The sequence below is a fragment of the Lemur catta genome, chromosome 2 (genome assembly GCF_020740605.2).
Source record: "Lemur catta isolate mLemCat1 chromosome 2, mLemCat1.pri, whole genome shotgun sequence".
In the NCBI taxonomy this organism is placed as follows: domain Eukaryota; kingdom Metazoa; phylum Chordata; class Mammalia; order Primates; family Lemuridae; genus Lemur; species Lemur catta.
In genome coordinates, this window is record NC_059129.1 from 8,408,695 (window position 1) to 8,425,381 (window position 16,687).

Consider the following 16,687-nt stretch of genomic DNA (forward strand, 5'->3'; position numbering starts at 1 on the left):
CTCAGGCTGGTCTCGAACTCCTGAGCTCAAACAATCCGCCTGCCTCGGCCTCCCAGAGTGCTAGAATTACAGGCGTGAGCCACCGCGCCTGGCCTGTATGTTGATTTTCTAATTTTGTTTTACCTTTTATTTTGAGATCTGTAATTTACCTGGAATTTATTTTTGTATATGGCACATGTGAGAAAGGTTGTTTTTTTTTCCTTACAGACATCCAATTGACCGAGCACCACTTTTTTTTTTTTTTTAATTTTTTTGAGACAGAGTCTCACTTTGTTGCCCCAGGTAGAGTGCAGAGGCACCATCACAGCTCACTGCAACCTCAAACTCTTGTGCTCAAGCGATCCTCCTGGCTCAGCCTCCCAAAGTGTTGGGATTACAGGTTTGCACCACCACACCCCACCCTGTTTTCTTGACTGTTTCTCTGTCTCTCGAAGGTCAGGGACTGGGTCCGTTCTCACTCGTCCTTGTAGCTCCAGTGTATTGTAAGAAACTGAGCCACCTACGTAGAAGAGGCCACCAGAGGACTATGTTCAATATCATGACCTTGATTTCGGACAAGCTGCTCGTTTTCCTGGGAAGCTGGACCCCCATCCTCCACTCTCTGTACACAACTTCACAGTCAGTTGAAAGCAGGTGGTATTAATACACTCCCAACTGTAAAATTAGAGGAACCAACTTCCTTGATCCTCAGTGGGGATTTTTGAAAGTGGTTGATTACATTTGACTCAAAGCAGTTTTGCTTCATTGGGTCACCTTGGGTAACAATTTCATTTCTGTAGAAGATTAATTCTGGAAGCAGCTGCATGTGCCAGGAGAACCCTGGGCCTGTCCTTTTGATGGCAAGGGGAAGTCCGCTCCCCCACCCTCCCATCCTCTAAATGCTTTCAGTTCCCTCTTGGTGTTTCTCTGTTGTATTCATGAACTTGCAAATCAGCTGCTTCTGAGGAAAGAGACCCTGAAAGAGTGTCTGCTAAAGGTGCAGAGAAAATACTGAGCTCTGTCCAGGGTAATACAAATGGTTAACAGCTGGTAGGAACTGGCTTGCATTAGGCAGGGAGCCAGAAGCCAGGCCACCATCCCCCAGGGGCTGGGTGTTAGCCTGTGGGTTGCTGGATTATGGGGATGTCCACAGGGTCCTGGGGAGGGTGTTTGACATCTGAGTTGGGAGAGGACTTGGGCCAGTGGGTGTTTCCTAAGTGGCATGAAAGTGTCCCAGCAGGTTAAGATCTGGTGCGGCTGGACTGATACTTCTGTTTCAAAGGTGTTTAATCCTGATGTCTCATAAATTAAGACTCCATTTGGCCTCAGAGTTGTCAGTTCTTAGACCATAATTATCCAACCTGTAAGTTCCATGGGTCCTTTGCTTTGCTCCTGTCAGAATGTAAGTGACTCTTTAGCATGTGGTGGGGTATGCGTCTCAAAGGACAGGAGACACAAATTCCAAAAGGCCTTGTTTCTTTGGATCTTAGAGAAGTTTCCCGCTTTTCAATAAAGGAGGTGCTGTGGAGTCTTGTATAATGTGGGTGAATGCCAGGTGTACTAGGCTGCACCATTAGAGCTCAGGGACTCAAACTTAAGATGCTAACAGGGGTCAGACATATGACAGAAATGAGTGCCTCAGGTGAGTGAATCGGTGACCGCTGATTGGGTGCAGTGGAAACTGAGCCACTTAGCCCCTGCATAGTGGGCTGGGGGTTCAGGAAGAAGAGAGAATAGATTGTGATGAGCAGCTAGCAGTCTGCCATGGGGTGGTGCTTTACTGTTCTATGAGGAGTGGTCAGAGACAGCCTCTTGAGGGGGACATTCGAATAGAGACCTGAGAAGGTGAGGGAATTAGCCGTACTGTTACTGCGGGAGGGAATTCCAGGTAGTTCAACAGGTTCAAAGGCCTGTGCCAGTCAGTTGCCTGTTTGCTCTCAAATTTATTCTCTGTTCTTCCCCTGCAAACTCTGTCCCCGTGGCTTCCAGCATGGATTGGCCAATGGGACGTGGTGAGGGTGAGGCGAGGCTAGAGGTGGGAGAAAGGGAGAAGCTAGAGTATTTCTTCCACTCACCCCTGCTCCAGGTGGCTTCCCCAGCAGGGGCTGTGCTTCCTTCATGGTCCATGGACTCCCACGGGACTGCTGGTTAGGCCTGCGTCTTCTCACCCCACTTTACTCCTACAGTCTGGCAGCCCTGGTAATACCACCTTCTTCTTCTTCTGTTCCCCTGGCTTTCTGATACCAGTAATCTCTAGGCAGCCTCATTAATTATCTCCTTATTTGGCTTGATAGCTCTTCAGAAATTTTTGTATTGGATTCCTTCGGCTGGAGTACCTGGTGTGGGTTCTGCTTCCGTGGCTGGGCAGGCAGAGCGGGCTTGGCAGGTTGCAGCGACGTTAAAGAGGTCCATGCGGCTGTAGCAGGATGAGGGCTCTGAGGTCGGGAGGAGCTGGGTCACACATGGGCAGTCGGTGGCAATTCCTGCTTCTTTTCCTGTTAGTTTTGTAATCTCCACCCACCCTCACCAGGATAATTGGTGTTTGTTCTATGGAGTCAGTAGGGATGTTTTGTTTTTGAATTTAAATCCATTAAAGCCTTCACAAGTAATCTAGTGTTTCAGGTTATTATGCATTTATTCATTCATTAAATATGTTTCAAGTTCTGAATTGTATACTTTGAAATGGTTAAAACAGTGAATTTTATGTTGTGATTTTACCACAATAAAAAAAAAAACCCTGAAGGGACTAAGTTACCTTTTTATTTTTTATTTTTTATTTTTTTGAGACAGAGTCTCACTCTGTTGCCTGGGCTAGAGTGCCGTGGCATCAGCCCAGCTCACAGCAACCTCAAATTCCTGGGCTCAAGCAATCCTCCTGCCTCAGCCTCCCAAGTAGCTGGGACTACAGGCATGTGCCACCATGCCTGGCTAACTTTTTATATATACATATATATTTAGTTGTCCAGCTAATTTCTTTCTATTTTTTTAGTTGTCCAGCTAATTTCTTTTTATTTTTAGTAGAGATGGGGTCTCGCTCTTGCTCAGGCTGGTCTCGAACTCCTGAGCTCAAATGATCCGCTGGCCTCTGCCTCCCAGAGAGCTAGGATTACAGGTGTTGAGCCACCATGCCTGGCCCTAAGTTACCTTTAATTGCGAAATTTATTTTTTCTAACTGAAGGGGAGTTCAGAGCAGAGTTAATTTCAGTTGCAGAGAAATAAAAGCAGTTCCATCTCTATTAAAAAAAAGGTGTCAATGTAAAATGGTACAGCCACCGTGGAAAATAGTTTGTGGGTCCTCAAAAAGTTAAACATAGAGTCACCATATTAGCCAGCAATTCTACTCCTATAGGTATATGTATACCTAAAAGAACTGAAAGCAGGGACTCAAACAGATGCTCGTACATCCGTGTTCATAGCAGCATTATTCGCAATAGCCAAAAAGGTGGAAATAACCCAAGTGTCCATCAACAGATGAATGAATAAACAAAACGTGGTCTGTCCATGCAATGGAATATTATTCACCTATAAAACAAAATGAAGTACTGACACACGCTACAACATGGGTGGATCTTGAAAACATTGTGCTAAGTAAAGAAGCCAGACACAAAAGTACAAATATTGTATGATTCCACTTATATCAGGTACCTAGAATAGTCAAATTTACAGAGACTGAGGTAGACTAGAAGTTAGAGGGGGAGGGGATGGAAAATGAGGGAGTTAGTGTTTAATGGGTGTGGAATTTCTATTTGGGATGATGAAAAATTTCTGGAAACGGATAGTGGTGATGGTTGCACAACATTGTATGTACTTAAGGCCACTGAATTATACACTTAAAACTGGTTAATGTAGTAAATTTTATTATGTACATTTTACCACAGTTTTTAAAAAAAGCAAAGAAAAAGTATCAGGTATACACACTTTATACAATTTTTATTATGTATGATTCATGTTTAAGCCACAGTTTCTGTGTTCTAGTTCCGGGAGGCAGTCTTGTGGCCAGTAGGACGATGGCCAAGTGACAGAGCTAGGGCCCTTCCTGGAAACCCTGCTTTGCCAACCCACTTGTGCCATGCACTTGGGCTCGTACTGATTGGAGTGTGGCAGGGATTTTCGAGCAGCTATATTCACCCTATTCTCAGGCTAGAATATGAAGGAACTTGGTTTACCTTGTTCCTAGAATGGTCGATACCACGTTTGGATGATTCTGTTGGTTTCTGACCTCACATCCATCCCCCTGTCTTCTTTGGCTTGGTAGAACCCTGATTGTGCTTGGGGCTGTGGTACATCCTTCTCTAGGAAGGGATTGTGAGTGATGAAGCCAGTCTTGACTTCTGTTCTCCGCTTTGTCTCTGCTCCCTTGTGGTTTTCTGGGATTCCTTATTCTTTCCTGATAAAAGGGGTGATAGAGCTGGCTTTATCCTGTCCCACTTCTTCCTGCTCCAACTGAATGTGATGTCCAGAGTTGTGACAATCCTCTGTGACAGTGAGGTCAAGAGGTTGGAGAGTCTGGCTGGACACAGCCTTTGAACCGACTGCCTACCTCCAGACTCATTATGTGGAAGAGGAAGCCCGTCTTTGTGTACAAGGAACTGGGCTTGTGTGGTTGTAGTTGGGTTTTCTGTTTCTTGTTGAGTAAAGCTTTGTTTTTGGGCGATGCTGTCATGCTGATGAGACAGACCCCCATTGTGGCTCTGGGGGACAGGTGTTCTTGGTAGCTGAAGAACATACCCTTCTCACTGCATTAGATCTCTTCTGGTTGCAAATGACAGAAAATCCTATAGACTAATTTAACAAAAAAAAAAAAAAAAAAAAAAAGAGGGAGACACTTACTGACTCCGTAACTAAGAACTCATCTAGGAGTTGAGCTGGATTCAGGGGCCCAGTGTTCCCCCAGATCTGTCTCGTTCTCTCTCCCCACACAGCCGCTTCTCTGTGGTTTGGTGTTTTTCCAGGTGAGCTCTCCACAAGGTAGGGGAAAATAGCCCCAGGTAGCTCCAGCTTTATATGATTATTAGAGCTTCTACTTCTGGAAACTTCTTCCTTAAGGGTTTTCAGACTTTGTGAGCCCTGTGATGTCCATCACAGCTGCTCAGCTCAGCTCAGCCCTTGCAACAGGAAAGCAGCCGAGGACAATGTGTGAGCAAACGGGTGTGGCTGTGTGTTCCAGGAAAACTTTACTTACAAAAAAGGTTGCCGATAAATTGGCCCTCAGGCCACAGTTCGCTGACCTCAGTTCCTGAAGGAGAGAAGGCCTCTCTGCTGGCGGTGCAGGTGGAAGTTGTGGGGAGGACTTGTGGTCCAGGGCTGGGACTGGTGTGAGGCCAGCGAGATGCTCACTGTGGCACTTCGGCCACAAAATTTGAGGGGATGTCAGAAGACTGAGCAATCAAGATAAATAATATTTTCTTGCAGTATTTTAAAAAATCAAAATTGAAGATGCCCTTCTATGGCCAGGTAATCGCCCAGACTGGGTTACCTGTCCACCCCGTGGGAGGGAGAGACGAGGGCAGTGCTGAACGCAACTCACTTCCCAAGGGACCAGCGGAACACATTTCCCACAGGAATGCGGGTGCTGGAAGAAAGGAAAAAGGATGCTGTTTGCCTGCCTTAGTGCCTTAGCTCCTGGTGCAAGTGTAGTAATGATATTAATAGCTGCTTTTCATTGAGCACCAATTATATGCCAGGTATGTTAATAATTATGGCTAACGTTTATTGACTGCATTTATTGGATACACTTAGCATGTATTCTTATTTCTCTTTTTTTCGTCATAGCAATCCTTAGAAGTAGGTACTGTTATCCCCATTGTACAGATGAGGAAAATAGAGGACAAAATAAATTGCCCAAAGTCACATAATGCCTAAACTAGAATTTGCGCCAAGGTTTGTGTCTTTCTTGTGGTCTCCAGTGTGTGAATTGTTGGCATCAATGAAAGTTTGAGGCTTGATGGAAACTTTGCCAAAAGCCTGGTGCTGTTAGTCTTCCTATTAGCAAGTGCCCCACGGCAGCTCTCCTCAACACCCGCTTCTGGGCCCTTGCTCTTATTGGCAATTGGCTTTCAGGTGTTGAGAGAATCCAAAGCCCTTGCCGGCTTTTGGAATTAACCTCATGTTTCAAAGCAGATCAGTGTATATTTCCAGATTAAATTATGGACACTGCATGCGCTAATTGGCAGGTGAGCTGCACTTTAAATAGACCACATTAATTCTGGCAGTGGAAGCAGAGCCCTACTGGGATAATTCTTATCATCATCAGCATCTTTCTGACAAGCTTTAAAAGGATTCTGTAGCAGTAAGCAATTTGCAAAATTGAAAGGTGAAAACATACTGTGAAGTGTTCACGTGCATTCAAGGTCAGAGGGAGGTGAATGCATTTTTCAAGAAAGACTTGGTGCAGGTGAGAGTCACTTGATTTTAGCTTCCCAGACCGGACGAGATCGGGCGCCTTCAGGGTGGCGCGGCCTCCAGTCACTTGATTTTAAATGTGATGGATATACAGGTGGCTGTCCAGGCATTTCAAAACACATTATTGGCTGGCTGCCCCATGGCATTGCTGTCACCAAATCCCGGCCGCCCCCCCCCCCCCCCCCCAATCCCGTCCTGGTTTCTGGGAGAGTCAGAGAGTGGAAAGAAGGCTGTTTTGTACAGCTGTGTGGTTTGGAGTGATCTGATGAGTTTGGAATTAGTTTGACATTTAGGGATTGAGACAGAAGATAGTCCTGAGTGACCTGTCCTGTTGGTGGAGTTTTCCGGCATTCTTGGGACGTTTATTCTAAATGATCTCAAAGGTTGGCTTGATCCACAAATCCATATGCATTAAGATGCTGTTAACACAAAAAGGAAAAGAGGCAGCCACACAAATGCCCCGCTGCTAAGCAGGTACTCACTAAGCAGATGGTGGCTGGACATCGTGCTCAGCACTTTCCGTCCCTTTTCCCGGTTACCGCAGTAACCCTGGACGATTCTGTACTTTTGTGTTTATTTTATGGGAGAGGAATCTGAGGCTTATCATGGTTGAGTGACTTGCCCAGGGTCATTCAGCTAAATGATCTCTTCACCCGTTTGTCCTGCCCACTAGATTGGAAGCCCCTAAGGGGTGAGTCCTTGTTTCTGCCTGGTGGCCCCTAGCCTGGCTCAGTTCGTGGCTCATAGGAAGAGTGCAGTTTGTCCTTACTAAGCTGAACTGAAACATTAGTGAAGTTACTAACTTGCTGCCCAGTTTCTGGAAATGTGTATATTTGCATCCTTCTGGAAGGCAAATTCAAAGAATGTCACATTTCAGAGGAGTCTTTGAGCCTGTTTAGCTGCTGGATTGGAAGCCAGGTCTGGCAGCAGAGACTCAGCATTTCCCCCCTTAGAATATTATTGAGTTGTGAACATGATCATTTTGAAGATGGCAGAGTCCCCTCCTTTCACAAGGCAGTGTGATTTAGTGGTTTGCAGTGAGCTCCGAGGCCCCTTTCTGCTGCAACGCTTACTAACCCTGTTCCTGGGCGAGTTACTTCCCTTGTCCAGGCCTCAGACCTGGTCTTAGACATGGACATGGCCTTGGTTGTTGTGAGGTCAGACGTAGTGTTCACTGCAAGGACTGCTGCATAGTTAATGCTCAGTAGCGGCTGCTGTTGCTGCTCTTACTGGCAGCATGAGAAAGTGTTGATGAGCTAATGTTAAGTGAAGAAAATTGATCACAAGATTAGGTAGACACTAGAGTTACAACTGTGAAAAATATCTGTGTGCATGTGGGTAACAAAAGGTGGGATGTGAGGAGATACAGGTAGTTGTAGGAATGACTTTTATGGATAAAAACAAACAGTCTTAGGTTTCCCTTAAAGCTTTAAATCAGTCTCTATCCTCAGACCTAGTAATTCAGCATATGGAAATCTTTCCTAAGGAACTAGACATTAGGATGATTATTTATGTGTAAGGATGCTCTTTGCTGTATAGAGGGAAAAGTGGCAATGTATCATGTCCTCAGTAGTAGAGAAATAGTTAAATTACGTTTTACTGGGAAGCATCAAAAATCGTGTTTCAAAGACTTTTAATTGTAATAGGAAAATGTTCATGATCTAGACAAGAAAATAAATGAATCAGGATACAAAATTTTATATATATGTGCATATACACTCATACAATGTGATGTTGTGTTATTTTCTTACGGCTGCTGTAACAAATCAATACAAAGTTGGTGGCTTTTAAACAGTAAGGATTTATTCTCCTACAGTTTTGGAGGCCAGAAGTCTAAAATCAGTTCCACCGGGCTAAAGTCAGGATGACAGCAGGGCTGCTTCCTTCTGGAGGCTCCAGGGCAGAATCCGTTCCTTGCCCCCTCCAGCTTCCGGAGGCTGCCAGCATTCCTTGGCTGTGGCCACCTCACTGTAATCGTTGCTTCCCTGTTCACATCATCTTTTCCTCTTCTGTGTCAAATCTCTCTACCTCCGTCTTGTAATGACACCTGTGATTACATCAGCCCGCTGGGATGATCCAAGATAATCTCCCAGTTTCCAGATCCTTGACTAATCCCAGTTTCAAAGACCCTTTTGCTGTGTAAGGTAACAGTCACAGGTTCCAGAGATTAGGATGTGGATATCTTCGAGGGTCATAATTCAACCTACCACACATGTTGATTTTGTATAAAAAAGAAAAGTACAGTAAAAAAGGCTGGAAGGAAATTCTTTTTTTTTTTTTTTTTTGAGACAGAGTCTCCCTATGTTGCCGGGGCTAGAGTGCCGTGGTGTCAGCCTGGCTCACAGCAACCTCAAACTCCTGGGCTCAAGCAATCCTCCTGCCTCAGTCTCCCGAGTAGCTGGGACTACAGGCATGCACCACCATGCCTGGCTAATTTTTCTATATATATATTTTTAGCTGTCCATATAATTTCTTTCTGTTTTTAGTAGAGATAGGGTCTCGCTCTTGCTCAGGCTGGTCTCGAATTCCTGAGCTCAAACAGTCTGCCCGCCTCAGCCTCCCAGAGTGCTAGGATTACAGGTGTGAGCCACCAACCCCGGCCGGAAATTCTTGAAAATGTTAACTTGGTCATTTCCAAATGGGAGGTTTTAGGGTCATTTTTATTTTTGGTATGCTCTTCTGTATCTCCCACCTTGTCTGTGCCAAGGAACTATCCCTTTTCAATCTAAAAAGTTGCCTAGGGACTGTTACTGTGAAAGTGATGAGCGTCCCAGGCCGAGTGACACAGCCCCGTCCCTCTCTCTGCAGAGCCCGTATTCTGGTACTATGTGAAGGAGGTGCTCAACAAGCACGAGCTGCAGCGCTTCTACTCCCTGCGCCACATCTCCTCGGACGTGGGCCGAGGCCGCGCCTGGCTGCGCTGTGCCCTCAACGAACACTCCCTGGAGCGCTACCTGCACATGCTCCTGGCCGACCGCGGCAGGCTCAGGTACCCGGGCCGGGATGGGTTCTGGGAAGAGGCTCAGCTGCGGGGTGAAGATCGAGGAACCTGGAGCCAGACCGTCTGGGTTTGCGTCCAAGTCCTTCCACCTGGGGCCAGTGGGTTCCCTCTTACAGCCCCAGTGTGTTCAGCTGTGCTCTGGGGACCCTTGGTGGGAGAATGAATGAAAGGGCTCAGCGTGGCACCTGTATACAGCCAGCACTCAAGTCAGTGTTTACTACCACAAAGGCTTGGGTGTGGCGAGAGCTGTTGTCTTAGGACACAGCTTGTTCTTCACTTTGTGGAATTTTCAGTTGAGGGTTCACTCATTCAGTCAATCCCAAACTGACTGATAAAAATATGGAAGTTTTAAGTTGGGGAAATAAGTCATTTGTTTTTATTAAAACTTCCTTCTATTATTATTTTTTTCTTGATCATGAAGTTCACTCTGTCAGTTAGCATAGGTCAGGTTGTGCTGCAGTAATGAACACCATAAAATCCTCAGTGGCTTTTGACAACCAAGTTTATTTCTTCCTCGTGCTACATGTCTGTCATGGGTGAGCAGGGACATTCTCATCTCAGGGACTCAGGTGACTGGAGGCTTCATCTCTGCATATGGGTTCATGATTGCACAGGTGGGAAAAGGAGGTATAGTTGAACTACACACTGGCTCTTAGATCTTCTGTCCACAGAGACACTTCCAGTGGTTTCATTGGCCACTGTAAGTCACATGGCTACCCCGAGCTCAGCAGGATGGGGAGGTATAGCAGTTACTCCACAGTGACAGGGAGAGGGCACCGAGTATGAGTCAATGAAGATATAAACAACCACATTTCCTTAAAACCATTAAGAAATGCTGTAAAATCCACTGGGGTAAAAACTGAAATCACTCGTGATTGACACCGAGGTAACTGCAAATGTGTTGGCATGTTTTTTCTGTTGTTTTGCCTGCACTCATGATGTCTCTGGTATCTCTTTCTCTGGCTCTGACTGTTAATCATATTTTCTCTCTGAGAATGGTGGACTAGCCATGTTGTTTTGTGTCCCCTGGTGATACAAAGGGACAGTGATTAATCCTGCCCTGGTTCCCTGAATAACTTCCACATCAGCAATGCCCAGATCCTCAACAGTGAAATTCCGTTTAATTCATGAAGGTGGTGTCTCATTAGTACCGTGATGTGTTCCCTTGATCTCTTATCTTACCGTCTGTTCCCTAGCTTAGGTCCCTTATTCTGCTGCTTCTGCTGCTGTAGTCCCCTCTCTACCAGCAATTTCTTAGGTGTTCTGGGACTGTGCACTAGGGTCCTTAGAAATACCTTTGAAGTTCTCCCATTGGTGTTACCTGAGACACCTTGCCCACTTGAATGGTAACACTCTGTGGGTCTGAAATGCGAGGGCTGAGGAACCGGGACGATCGATGCTGACTGCACCTGTATGGGCTGTTCAGGGTCAGACTTGGGGGGCTGAGAACGTCTGTACCTTCGGAGCATTGACCAGCTTTAGTTAAGGGGAAGGACTCTTGTTTTGTTTTGTTTTGTTTTTGTTTTTGTTTTGCCTGCAGAGTTTCTGCTGACATACTCATGTTTCTTAAAATGAATTTTTATGAAGCTCTTTCCAGCAGATCACTTGCAGGTAGTTCAGCGTTACATACTCAGCATCGAAGTTAAACTTAACAATGAGAAGTTGAAGTGAATCCAACTATTAAGAATCACAGTTGGGCTGGGTGCGGTAGGCTCAAACCTGTAATCCCAGCACTTTGGGAGGCCGAGGTGAGAGGATTACTTGAGGCCAGGAGTTAGAGACCAGCCTGGGCAACATACTGAGACTCCCCCCCCCCCACATCTCTACAAAAAATAGAAAAATTAGCTGGGCATGGTGGTGCGTGCCTGTAGTCCCAGCTACTCGGGAGGCTGAGAAAGGAGGATCCGGTGAGCCTTGGAGTTTGTGACTGCAGTCAGCTATGATGACCGCACTGCACTTCAGCCTGGGCAACAGAGCAGGACAGTCTCAAAACAAACAAACAAAACAAAACAAAATATTTGACCTTACGTGAATCATTAGGCACTTACTTAACTGGATATGGTGAAACCAAATTCATTTACATGTATGAAAACTGGCTAAGACTTTTTAAAGAATCACAATTTTTGGAAATCAGAGGTACAGTTCAAATGTCAGCTTGAACATGTGGTTTGGGGCTTCCACTAACATTTTCTGAGTAAGTATATTGAAAATATGTCTCTTCTCTCTCTCTGTTGGTTGTATGCGGTCACTTCAGTAGCTCAGTTTTCCAGGCTGTCACTGAACTACAGGTCACCCATCACTGACTGACTCCATTGGTTTAGAATTCCATGACCTGATGGGGAAGTCACAGCATCATGGATATTTGGTTGCTATTGTTTAACAGGGAATCATATAAAGAGCTTGGACACTGGACTCAGGGGACCTGCTTTTAAGCCCTGGCTGTACCATTTATTGGCCAGATGCCCTTGGACAGGTTGTATTGGCTCCCCTGACCCTCACCCCAACTCTCATTTGTATTTGTGGGGTCTTTTTAGCTTCGCAGCCCTTTCCAGGGATAACAGGGGCTTTCAAGTCTGTAGCCCAAGCAGGTGTTATATATAAATGCCCTGTTTGACAGAGCCATGGAGCTCTGTAATTTCTTTCTGAAATTGTCTTTTCTTCTATTGGCTGGATCAGACAGGCATTTTTGGCCAGCTTGGATTTCCTGTCTGTCTCCTGGGGATGTTGCTTGAGTGAAAGTCACCTCTCTGTCTGTCCTTTTCTACTTTGCTGCTTGATAAGTACGTTTACATATCATGTTTATTTCAGTACTCTAAAGCTTGGGGTCTCAGTGGACCAGCAAGAAAGTCGTAGGATGTACATGTTCAATCCTCTTGTTATAACCATAAGCTTCATAAGCAGAGACCTCAGACATACCAAGTCCCTTCTGGGACAACCAGGCATGGCTCTTCCAGGGGCCCATCTAATGGAACTGTCTGGTTAGTGGATGCAGAGAACCACTATTAAGAACTGTTTTTTCTTCTCTTTCAATTTGCAGTGCTTTTTATGAAGACTGTTCTTTTGTGATGGATGAAGAAAGGTCTAGCATGCTTCCTACCATGGCAGCTGGTAAGCCTGGCCAAGGCCAGGGGCAGTGGGCCTTGTGAAGCTTGGTGGGGAGAGGGGGCAGCCTGGGAGTGGATTTATGACCTCAAGGGATGCTGCGATTTTCTCTGCCGCCATCATTCCTTCACTGGCATTGAGTATTGGGTTCCTTCATCTAGAATTTGATACCCTGGCAGAGAGAGCATGAGGTAGAGGGTGTTTGGTTGTAGCTTTGCAGGTGTAATTTAAATTGGGGGGAATCGGAGGAGGGAGACCACCTTTGAGTCCTGGCTCTACCTCACGCTGGCTGGAGACCTGGGCCAGATCCTGTGAGCTTCATTACCTTTACTTTCCTCCTCTGCGAGGTGGGAACCATGATAGCTCAGCAGTCACCTCTGTAGGGCTGTGAGAGAACCACTCTGTGATAATGAGTCTCGTACAGGATTTGTCCTCATGAAGGCCCTGGATTGATGTCACTTGGTGGATTTACTTGTTCGCCGTTTGACTCTCATTCAAAGAGAGAGATGGAATCAACTGGACAGCAGGGGGACCTTGCTTCTTTCTTCCAAGTTCTTTGTTGCCTCCTTTTTTCCCCTGAAAGTTTGCACTAAATCCCACATGTCGAGGGTTACGTTAGTCTTGTCCATTGATGAGAAAAAGTCAGGGTTTGAGCATGATTTCCTTTGCAGGCCGTAAGATAGGAGTGGTAGTTGTTGCCTAAAGTATTCATGATGATGTAATCGACGCACGTTTTTGCTACTTATCGAGCTGAGTGTGTTTGGTGGGTGACTGTGTTTAATACTTGTAACCCTGTGAGATGATTTTGTCTGCATCTTCGTCTGAATGTCTGCATTCAGATTATGAACCTGAAGCTCAGAGAGATTGGAAATTGCTTGACCAAGATCTTGTAGCTAGAAAGCGGCAGTGCAGGGATTCAACCCAAGGCAGCCTGACCTCCTGCTGGTTGACTTATTTGTATTTGTCTTCCTGACTATTAGGGAGAGAGTCTGGAAAGACTCAGCTCCCACGATAGCTGGTGTCTACTGACCCCAGTTTTGTAGAAGATTTTTATAAACGTTCAAGATCTGTGTGTGTGTCCTCTTGGGTGCTGTATCCTCTACAGCTTGTTTCTCATGTTGGAGGTGTGATGGCTCAACAGCAAACACTCCAGACTTTTCCCTTTTTTGGACAGGTCTGAACTCCATCCTCTTTGCAATTAACATTGACAACAAGGATCTAAATGGACAGAGTAAGTTTGCCCCCACCGTCTCGGACCTCTTAAAGGAGTCAACGCAGAACGTGACCTCCTTGCTGAAGGAATCCACGCAAGGGGTGAGCAGCCTTTTCAGGGAGATCACAGCCTCCTCTGCCGTCTCCATCCTCATCAGACCTGAACAGGAGACCGACCCCCTGCCCGTCGTGTCCAAGAACGTCAGTGCCGGTGAGCGAGAACAGGCACTCGAGGTGGAACAGGGCCATGGAAAGGATAGCAGAGTGTGGCTAAGGTGGATACACCTTGTCGTCTGGAAGTCGTTCCAAGGGGAATGAAATCGGATGCACTTGCATTTTCAGTTCACATTTTTGTGTATTTTTCTTACCCTCATTCACTCTAGAAGGGGCTGGCGGCCTTGCCTATACGTGAAGATCGGGGGTAGAACAGTGAACAGGTCAGTCCCAGCAAACTGAAGGTGAAGGTGTGAGAGTCTCAGGAAGCCGGATGAGGTTGATCTTCACTCATTTATTCCTTCGTCCATTTGTTCATTCGTTGTGTCCTCTGTGCTAGGCAGAGAGTGGAAGAACAAAGACAGATTGCCAGCACTTAGCCCACCGTCTCCTTTGGGAAGGGTGGGGGTAGGCAGTTAGTGACTATTATATAAATAATTTATTATCCTCAGGATAGATGGGGTGAAACCAAGCACGCGTTGCTATGGAGAATGTGTGCCATTGGGCTTGCCTTTGTCGGGGGATGACATTTAAGTGGAGGCCTGAGAGAAGGGAGGAGTTCATCAGCTTTGATTCTAGGCTATGGGAAGGCCAAAGAAAGTTGATCCAATTGAGATTAATGTTGCAGGGAGTTTATAATACTCCTTGAGACGTCTGGGACATTAGGATGTTGCTGCAGCAAAATTGGAAATTTAGGGTTTAAGTGCTTAGTCCTGGTATTCTCCAATCTCTTCAGCAAGGCAGGCGTCCTGGCCATCCCTTTGCAATTACGGGTGGTGAAAACTTGGAATCCAAGGATTCTTTGGTGCACCATGACTTTGTCTCCCTTGCCCTCTCCTCCTCCAGCAGAGACCCAGTGAATGATGTAGGAAACAGGACTCTTGAGGGCTTTGTGTAACACGGACTGAAATTTGTATACCCAAAGGAGTGTCAGTCCCATCCGTTTTTGCAACTCTGCTTCTGAAATCATCTCCGAGTTGGGGCACACTGGTGAGGTGTCACCACCTCCCACCTTGGTTAAATGGATTGGATTTTTGGGCATTGGCTCAAAGTATCTCATATCCAAGTTTGATGATTAAACTGGGTGAAGAAATAGGCTCATCTCAGCGCTGGTCACAAAGGCAATCTTGATTTCTGTTTCAAGTTAGCCTTTGCTGTGTAGCAAATGACTCAAAAAAAAAAAAAAAAAGTAGTGGCTTAAAGCCACCATGGTTCTTTTTTTTTTTTGTAATGATTCTGTGGGTTGGCATGGTGGTTCCGCTGGTTTCCCTTGGGCTCACTCATGGGGCTGCTTTCAGCTGGTGGCTGAGCTGCAAGATCTACTCTCCTGCTGGAATTGGTGCTGAGACAGCTCAGTTCTACCCATGGCCTGTCACCCTCCGGTAAGCTGGACTGGCTTCCTCACGTAGCAGTGTCAGGACAGCAGTCCAAGAGGGCGAAGGCAGAGCTGTGAGACCTCTCAACTCCTCAGCTCTAGAACTCACACAGTTATTTCTGGCACATTCTTTTGGTAAAAGCAGAGCACTAAGCCAGCCGCATTTAAGGGGTGCAGAGATAGACAGCACCTCCACATGGGAGGAGCAGCGGAGTCCCATTGCGAAGGGATATCACACAGGGATGGGAGGAATTCCTGGCCATTACACAATTGACTGCAACCCCCAACTGGTTTTCCTGGTCTCACCTACCAGCCATGAGACTATTTTCCAAAGTGAAATAATGGAGATCATTTTAGAAATGGCAGCATCCTTCGAATCAAAGTGACTGCTTAGAAGGAATGATTTTATTTTATTTTTATTTTTATTTTTTTTTTGAGACAGAGTGTTGCTTTGTTGCCCTGGCTAGAGTGAGTGCCGTGGCATCAGCCTAGCTCACAGCAACCTCAAACTCCTGGGCTTAAGCGATCCTACTGCCTCAGCCTCCCGAGTAGCTGGGACTACAGGCATGCGCCACCATGCCCGGCTAATTTTTTCTATATATATTTTTAGCTGTCCAGATAATTTATTTCTATTTTTAGTAGAGACGGGGTCTCACTCTTGCTCAGGCTGGTCTCGAACTCCTGACCTTGAACGATCCACCCGCCTCGGCCTCCCAGAGTGCTAGGATTACAGGCGTGAGCCACGACGCCCGGCCAGAAGGAATGATTTTAACATGTGCTCTGATGTGTTTATATAAATCAGAGGAAGAGGCCTGTGTCCATTTTCCTCAGTCATTGGTAGACAAATTTTTATCAGGATTTAAAAAAAAAAAATTTGACTTTATCTTACAATGGATTTCCCAGCAGAGTCATCTCTTCTGTAACCTAGAGGTGAGTTGGCTCCATCATCATCCTTTTGTTTGGCTTGTTTTTTTTCTCACACCATATCGTTTTTTGTCCAGATGCCAAATGTAAAAAGGAGCGGAAGAAGAAAAAGAAGGTGACCAACATCATTTCATTTGATGATGAGGAAGACGAGCAGAACTCTGGGGATGTTTTTAGAAAGGTCCCTGGCGCAGGAGAGAGCTCGGAGGAGAACTCGGACCGCTCCTCTGTCAACATCCTGTCGGCCTTTGAGAGCCCCTTCGGGCCCAATTCCAACGGAAGTCAGAGCAGCAACTCATGGAAAATTGATTCCCTGTCTTTGAATGGGGAGTGTGGGTACCAGAAGCTCGACGTGAAAAGCATCGACGACGAAGATGTGGATGAAAACGAAGACGATGTTTATGGGAACTCATCGGGAAGGAAGCGCGGGGGCCATTCAGAGTCGCCTGAGAAGTAAGTTCCGCTCCAGCTTTTAACGA

At 46.0% G+C, this 16,687-nt stretch overlaps 1 protein-coding gene across 5 annotated transcripts in view; it reads left to right on the forward strand.

Moving 5' to 3' along the window:
* Window positions 1-16,687, forward strand: part of SNX29 (sorting nexin 29) — a 394,246-nt gene that overhangs the window by 35,591 nt on the left and 341,968 nt on the right. For all 5 annotated transcript variants that reach the window (XM_045542623.1, XM_045542624.1, XM_045542625.1 and 2 more), the window contains 4 exons: window positions 9,190-9,370; window positions 12,420-12,490; window positions 13,659-13,907; window positions 16,286-16,661. In XM_045542623.1, the coding sequence (XP_045398579.1) occupies window positions 9,190-9,370; window positions 12,420-12,490; window positions 13,659-13,907; window positions 16,286-16,661 (877 nt within the window). The remainder of the gene's footprint in view (window positions 1-9,189; window positions 9,371-12,419; window positions 12,491-13,658; window positions 13,908-16,285; window positions 16,662-16,687) is intronic.